Here is an 8,632-nt window from a genome sequence, read left to right as displayed (position 1 = left end):
GGATTTGTTGCTGAGCTTTGGATCACTGTCCTACTGAAGAAGTCATTGAACCTGAGACCAGAAACTGATTGCCAGGCATGTAAATTTTGGATACATAAAAATGAAGAAAAAAATGTGGGTGAATAAGTATGTGGAGAAATGGTCTAACAGTGTGGAGATTTTTTTTCTATACTGTCAAACGATGGAGATGAGCAATTATTTAAGTTGTAGCATTTCTTTCTTTGACCCCTCATCAGCCTCACATCTCTCACACACATGCTCAGACAGACACTAACTCCTCCAGAGCAGGCCAGGGAAATCCAAATGTTTTAATTAGTGGTGATAAGCAGAGGCAGAAAAAGCACCCAGCCCTTCTGACCCACACATACAAACACAGACATCTTCTATCAGACTGCTGATAATGCAGCTACTCAGTCCCCACTTACAGCCTCTCGAACTTCCCTCTAACTCCTACACATCCTCTGCAGGAGACTTATCACTGCAGTGTAAAACAGCAGTGACCAATACAGTTTTTTATTCTCCTGTCTCCTACTTATTGGTTGGATAAAATCAAGCAGGAAGCTCTTATGTTTAACACTTAGCCTCATATTTTAATACCACATTGATAACTAACAGTTCAAATGACTAAACAACTACAGGGTAACAATGAGAGCAGCAAAGCGCCCCCACCTTGAACCAGTACTATTCCAGTTTGAGATTAAGGTGTGTTTATTTTTTGAAACGCTCTTACAGAGAGAATACAGTAGAAACTGTAGATTTTTCTGAGAAGTGACTGGAAGATAAAATCACTTTTTAAAAGAGCGATTTCTAGATAGTCTGCTTCTTCTTCTTATATTCCGTAAAAGTTCAAAAATGATAATTCTTCTTAGCTGTAGCCAGGAATTAAAATAATTAACATTAAAACGCTGCACAATCAGGCTAGTTTCATTTAACCCTTTATAGGACAAGTTACTGTTTTTGATCATTTGCATGCCCCTTAGAAATGGAGTCCCCTCCGTCCCTCAGTGAGGTCTAGAAGCACTAGGTCTATATCCAGCTATTCAGCAAAGATACTGCTACATGGCTGTACATTTTATTTTGGCATTTGACCAGTTAGATGATCCCTTGAATGATATATTGCCTGCTGTAAATTAAGTTGGAAAAAAGAATAACAAGAAAAAAAGGTAAAAAGGTAATTGAAGTTAGAAAGTTAGTAAATCTAAAGTGTTAATAAGCCTCTAAGGTTATGTTGTACCAAAAAAAATTGTTTCTTTTACTCTCAGAGTGTTTTTCATGAATTTCTTCTAGAAACACTATTATAACACACTGTTATTTTTCTTAATATATTCCGGCAAGTTGGCGTTTCTTGTTATCACATTGACATTAGTTTTTCCCATCAAAAGATTGATACCTTTTGAATGTTACAAAGATAATAAGGTATTGTCCTGGATTCCAATAACACACTACAAAAATGATCTAAAAATGAGTGAAAATGTCTTAAAATAAGTGTATTTACCCTTAATTTGAGTAGGTAAATAGGAAAATCTCCCAGTGGATGGAGCATTTTTATTCTTAAAATCAGATTATTTGATATTATGCACTTGAAATAGGAGACTGCACTTCTTTTAAATTATTTCTTATTCCATTTGCAAAGTGTCTCACTTACCTGCTCAATTCAAGAAAAATATCTAAATAAGTTAGATATTTCATTGAGTGCCCTATAAAGGGTTAATTACTTAATAGGTGCTTTATTTTATTTAAATGTTTTTGTTTTGTTGTAACCAGTTTTTGCTGTCTGGAGCTGGAAGGCATGAGTCGTTAAGGAAAGTTTGACAGGAAGCAAAGACAGCTTTCTTTTCAAGATCAAGTTCAAAGGGCAGGAGCCCTTTTTTTCTTCCTCAGTGTCCCTGACTGCACCTGTGGTGCCCCAACACACACTTACACACACACACACACACACACCCACGCAGGAGAGCATGCTTGCAAATGCATGGAAGATATCTCTCCAATGACAGATATCTTAAGGTTTTTGGTGTCCAGCTACAGGCGTATAAAACATTAAGTCTGTCTTTGCATTTGCATATGCACTAAAGGAAGCATGTCTATGATGATTTTGTGACCTCGCATAGCTTTAAAAGGAAACTGTCACAACAGATGAAAACTAGGAGGGAAAGTGCTGGACACCTGTAATTATCAGCAACAATGCTGCAGTTCATCAGAATGTGACAGGGCCTCGCACCCTCAGGCTTTGGGCTGTAGGAGTTCCTCTGTGTACATTTTTGTGTCTTTTGCTTTGATCATGATGCAGTAAATTTCCAATTGAAGGATGCTCCTCGGGCAACAAAGATATTTTCGCCTTAGTACATCCAGACCGCTTCTGAACTCTTCTTCTCTCCCTTTTTTTATCTTAATAGAAGCTCTTATGAAAATATGAATACTGTTCGTGCTGGATGTCGTTTTGTCTTCTCTGCCTCATTAGTTAGGGTATCTTGCTATAAATATGGGATATAAAGGATTTCAATTCAAAGCAAGTCTTGCAGGATCTTTTATTGCTCAGGAAATAGGAAGATTCTTCCTTCTAGCTAACATAATTTACAAAGCCAGCCTAACAACTCAAAATAGTTCTGTATCTTACATTAAAAACGCTAGTATCTCATCACTCACTGTTTTTCTTTTTCCCACAGACAAATGGCTGGATGAGTGTGCCTGTTTACAAAGTTACAATTCATTGTGTCAGTGATCATCTGGTATCCTTGGCGTTTGTGGGAAGAATCCTCCTCCAAGCTTGTTCTCTTAAGTGATGACAGGAGCTGAATCTCCCCCACATCCAAATTTTTCACAGCACAACTGTGGGAGACATTAAAGTACAACTGCAATAGTGCGATAGAATGAAAAATAAAAAAAACAGCAGAGAATCATCTTTCAACTCTTCAATATAGTAAATGTTATAACAAAATATTTTTCTAAGATGTTTCCAGTTCTATGCATTGTTCCTCATCCCTCATGGCAGAGCATAGGGCACTGCAAACAGACCTCTTGGCTTTGTCTCTTAAGTCCAATAATTATACAATTTAAAGACGACCCTGACTGGATTTTAATCTAATAAATCAGTTAGAATGAACTAAGTAAAAGTAGTTCAGTAATGAAGGCAATTCTGACAGTTTTTTGCAATATGTAGGTTTAGTTAAATCTTTTTTTGAGTTTCCTCCCACAGTTAGGAGTTCAGAGCTATGCAGTTACTGAGACCCGATGGTGATGTGCGACATCTTGATCTTTAAGAACTGCAAAGTTGTGGCTTTTCAGAAGAAAGGCGTATGGAAAGAAGTCTAGCAAAATATTCACACCACTTGAATGTTTTCATTCCTCCTTATGAATGGTTATAACCAGCAAAGTCAATTGACAGACTTTAACATATATGTATCTATAGAGAAACAAAACAACATAGCACACAAGTATAGGTTGGAAATAAAATTTATATATTTTCAATATTCTATGAATAAAAACCTAAATTGGTAAGATTCATTTTTATTCAGTACTCCTTTGTACCTCTTATGGAAATGCTGTGTAATCCATTTATTTTATTGTATTGGATAGATAAGTTCCCCTCTGCATTATTTTACACAACTGTGACTCCAGTTTTTTATTCTACACACTGTTCAGAGAAAAAAAAAAGTCCTTATAGCAGGCTTAACTTGTAAAACAAGCTAAAGTACTGAATGTTTATCCTGGAGTGAAATATACCAAGATGTAGTCATCAACCTGAGCTCAGAGGTTGAACAAAGAAAGCCTTTTCTGAAAATAAACTTAAAAGCTGGCATCTCTTACCGTATTGCAAGAGAAGAATTTCTGGAACCATTTGGGTGAATCCTAATGCAAAAGCACAGGGGAGACTAACAGGAGTTATTCTGTTCATGAAAAATGGTGTTTTTCAAAACAGCAAAAAGCAGAGGAGCTAACAGAGACCCAGAGGGGCAGCCTGTGGGAGTGGGACTTGAACTCAGAACCTCAGGATTCCAAGCTCTATGCCCTAACCACTAGGCCACCAGTCCCCCGAAGCATCACTAAGGAATTAGACAGAACTACTATATTTTCTGTGACTGCAGAACATCGGCGTAGTAAAAAAGTTGAATTTCATCACAGAAAACTGGCTCTCTGCATCTAATGGCACACTACCTAGAAAAGCTGCACTTGCAGGGATTAATTTTAACCAATTTAAGTATTAGGCTATAAAAATATTAGGCTATAATAAGGATTCCCAAGAACATAATGCTCTCTAAAGAAAATAACGATTCTGATGTTGTGAAGCAGTTTGAAATGTCTCATAATCAGATTTGATCAACTTTAAACTAAAATATGCAATTTTAAATCCTCACAAAGATAATCTAATTTCAGTTTTACACTACAGCAGCTTAAGGTATTACAGCGACAGCTTCTTTATTCAGTAGTACCCCAAAAGAGCTGAGAATCATAGTCGGCATGTGTGAGAGTTCCCTGACTACTTATGTCAATGGTTGGTATTCACACCCAATCCATCAACTTCTGACCTTGGGAAAAATGGATAACAGTTTTTTGGCACAATCCTGTTTCACTCCATAATTTAATCTGAGAGGCCCAGTCCCAGAATAAGTTATGGAAGGCTAAGATACAAAGATACATCTAAGAGGAGAAAGCACGGAGGAGGAGAGAAAATGAACAAATGAGGAGAGAAAGGGAGTGCCTGGGAGATATTTGGTCCCATTTGTTAGGTCTTAGTGAGAGTGTTTGTGTGCGAACACCCAGGTGCTTCTGTAAGTGTCTTTAAATGCAGGCTTGAGATTCAAAACACCGGTTTATAATATTACACTACAGGGAGTGTGCGTGTGTTTCCTGTTCTTTGGAAAAACTGGCTAAGGCACTGCTGGACTGAAAGGGACACTTAGTATATTGGATTAAGAACAATAGTATGCATTTGGGTGTTACAGTATGTAATTGTCCTACTCAAGCCAAATTAAAAGGGTCTTGGAAATATATCAATATGCATGAGAAAACAACTCTAAAATTGAAGCAGTGATCACTGGAACAAATACAATAATTTAGTATAAGAGAAATTATGATTAAAAGAAAAACTCTTAATTACTCATTTTATTATTTGTTCAATATCATTTTTTTTTGCTTTGAAGTGTATTAAAAAAAATAAAAGGATGTCTGAGCATTTTCATAGCGCTTAGGATTGCTTTAGTTTGATTTAAGGAATTATAAGCAATGTTGAAAGGACAAATTCATTGATACTTAAAGGGCAAAAAAGCTTCAGCATAGATCAAAATTAATAGAGAATATATTCCTCCTTGCTTGCAGGAATATCAAGCCTGAAGCTCAACTTTCCACCGACACTGAGAAGAAACACAGAGGATGATTGCAGAGGTTTTTATATGTGATGTCATTACTGCGTACTGCAGACACATTTTCTACAAAATTTATATATATAAATTTACTGCTAATCTGTTTTTCACATTTACAGTATTAATTTATTTCTTTTAAATGTGTAAATTGTAAGTTACCTTTTTATATCCTGCTTTTAATCCAAAAACGTTTAAGTTTTACTTAATTCTTTATGGACTCCTTATGTGCATCTGCATTTTTTTCTGCTGATACCTGACCAGGCAGATTTAAAGATAAAACTAGAATGGGAGACAAAAAGTACTTTCCTTCTACATTTTCTTAGAAATGTCTCTCCTCATTGATGTTAAATAGTGTATTCAAAGAGAAGAGGGTTACAATTAACCTCTTCATGCTTTCAGACAGTGAGAGCAGGTCCTATCTGTTTAAACAGCTGTTTTCCTTGACAAACATTGCTGTGAAGCCATGTTGTGTATAAAGGCAGGTTAGGAGGAGCTGTCACTCCTCGCTATAGTCTGTAAAGAGCATTAATTGTGTTACTCTGAAACGTGAAGTGATTTTCAAACCATGCCATCTTTTCAGAGATGGCTATGATTCTTAAACACACCTTCCAGTTCATTACTCCCAGTTTTATTTTCCCTATCAAAGTGTCCTTAGTCATGCATCATTTGCAGAATTCCAAAGCATCACTCTTGCAGTTGTTTGGATGCAGGCTGTGCACCTTGTGGTTCAAGAGCCTTTTTTTTCCAAGTCTAAAGGGTCAAAGTTGAAATCTGCACCTGTGCTAAAGACAAAACAACTGTACCTGCCTCAAATGATTAACAAAAGACTGCAGACAGACTACCGGGAAACAAAATGTCAGCTTTAGAACAAATGGAGCTTCCACTGGGCTGGAGCTGTAAATTTCTATGATCTTTAAACAATTTCTTTTAGGAACTGGTTTAAATTGCAGCCATAAAATATATCTCAGGAGTTGTAACAAAGTGATCTTCATTAGTGCCTGAAAAGTATTATTACTATTACTTTAGTAGTTCCTTTGAAAGTTAATGTTAAACAGATTTCAATAATGCTAATTGTTTGCACAGGAACTTTGAATTACTTACTGCATACTTGATGTAATGACTAGCATGTTGCTTTTAGTTTAATGCCATGCACTGACATGCTCCTCATGCAGGCAGCAGTTGCGGTGAGAAATGTAATAACTTGGAACAAGTAAGGTTTCCTATTTTGTATGAGGAAATGTTTTTGTGATAAAATCCTGTTAGGATGATTAATCAAAGGGGTTTGAGCCTAGAGATAAATTAAAGGCTTCAAAAGGGGCCATGGGTTTTTTGTTGTTTTTATAAAGGTTCGGTTTTAAGATACAACTTAATCAATATTAAGTTATAAAATGCATCTTTTTGTATAGTTATAATGTACATATAGACATGGAAAAGAGGACTACGGATTGTGGGATGATGGAATTTCAAAAACCTGGCACTCAACAATATTTTCATTTTTCCTGTTGCATGGTGTGACATGTTCATTACCCATGGAGCTAAGCTAAATATATCTTTATGGATAAATAAACTACTGTGTCTTTCATAGTACTCTGGACCAGCCTTCATCTGCACTATATATCCAGCCATGAAAACTCAGAGAATAAATGCATCATATTTAATAACAAAAAAGGAGAAAATTTCTCTATGTTGATCTTTGAGCAGAGCTCCACTGCTGAGGTTTTATTCAGCCTGTGCAATTCAGTGTCAAAAAAAAGTCAGACATCAGCCAGTAAGAATAACAGCTTCAAGTTATGAAAGTGAAATGTTATGTGATCGGGTCATCTTGTGGTTGCAGTAAATACACAACTTTCTCACAGCTGCTGAGAACAAACATTTAACCTCAGTAGTTTACAGACTGAAAGAAAAGTAAATCAATCAGTACGTATTACAGCAGTAAGGAAAAGGAAAAATACATTCAATCTAAGCTTTGAATCAAATGATTACCCATAATAAACAAACATAAGGTTGAACTTTAAAGGGTATTTCTCCAACAGGTTGTTCATAGTTGTTTTTTTTTTTTTTACTATGACATAAGAAATAGGTGAAATAAAGATTAATTTGTAGCTTGAAATATCAAACAGTGGATTCCTGTTGTTCAAAATAGCTCTGGGAATCTCCTTCACTGATCAATAAATTTGTAGGTTATTCTATAATAGTCTCCAAGAAAGTAATTGATTGAGGTAAGTGATTAAGAACTGATTTTAACTTAGTCTTATATAACAATTTGAGGGATTTTTTCTCAGGTTTAGGATGCTTGTCCCAAAAAACTGAATAATTTGTATTGTAGATTCAACTGAGGTTTTTTTTTTTTTTTGCAGCTTGATCTAGTTTATTTAATGAAATTGAAGCAGAAAGATTAAGGTTCATGACACCAAAGCCCAGACGTGACTGCCACCTGCTGGTTATGCATGTGTTTTCTGCTCTAATGCAGTTACTTTTAAATGATGAAGCTATATACTACCATGAAAATGTTGTTTCCTATGCTGAAATGTTTAGAGGGTTTAAAACTACAAGTGTCTTTCTTAACTGCCCTGTCTGAGAAGGTTCGGACAACTGAGGCATGTTTAGTCTAGTTTAATGTGCGTATGTGGCCACAGCCTTGCCAGATGTTTAAGAGGTGATGAAACTGACATGAAACCTACACCTCAGCCTTCATATGCTGAACTTTCATATTGTTGTGCTGGTGCTTGGTAAGTCCATATTTAAAGAACTCATACACCGACCAGCTAATGGCTGTGGAGGGCATCTGATAGATGACCCTAGCTTGGACTCCTCTAAAGAAGCCCTGCAGGCCGCCCAGCCTGTACACTGTCCTGAAGGCATGGACCAAGCCTGAGATGCGTATGTGGGCTCCTTGGCTTTGGCCGGAGGAGCGGAGAGTGTGGAACTCCTGGGTGTTGAGGAGGGTCTTGCAGACGTCCAGTGGCGTTGTTGCTGCCGCTGCGATCGCTCCGGCCAAGGCTCCTGACAGCATGTGGGATGACGGATTGTACAGTCTGTGGGGGTTGAGCTGCTCCTGGAGGTGCTCGTAGGTCATGAAGTGGAGCGCCTGGAAGGGCACGTTCATGGTGAGCTGTGTGGAGTAGCTGCGGTAAAAGGCAGCAGGACCCTCTCTTTGCCACACAGTGCGAACACAGTCCAACACGCCCCTGTAGGGGGACTTATACATCTGCATGCGCTGCTTCACCACTGGGAGCACGTGGATAGATGTGTTGATGAAGGAGAGGGCCAGGTAG

General features: G+C 37.3%; 1 protein-coding gene across 1 annotated transcript in view; it reads right to left on the bottom strand.

The window, feature by feature from the left end:
* Window positions 1-7,042: 7,042 nt before the first annotated feature.
* Window positions 7,043-8,632, bottom strand: part of slc25a28 (solute carrier family 25 (mitochondrial iron transporter), member 28) — an 8,903-nt gene continuing 7,313 nt past the window's right edge. The window contains exon 4 of the mRNA XM_015395407.1: window positions 7,043-8,585. Coding sequence (XP_015250893.1) covers window positions 8,035-8,585 — 551 coding nt within the window. The 3' untranslated portion in view covers window positions 7,043-8,034. The remainder of the gene's footprint in view (window positions 8,586-8,632) is intronic.

Source organism: Cyprinodon variegatus, unplaced genomic scaffold (assembly GCF_000732505.1).
Source record: "Cyprinodon variegatus isolate N-32 unplaced genomic scaffold, C_variegatus-1.0 Scaffold1, whole genome shotgun sequence".
Taxonomy (NCBI): Eukaryota; Metazoa; Chordata; class Actinopteri; order Cyprinodontiformes; family Cyprinodontidae; genus Cyprinodon; species Cyprinodon variegatus.
Note: the sequence above shows the minus strand (reverse complement) of the source record. Positions and strands in the feature narration are given on the sequence as shown.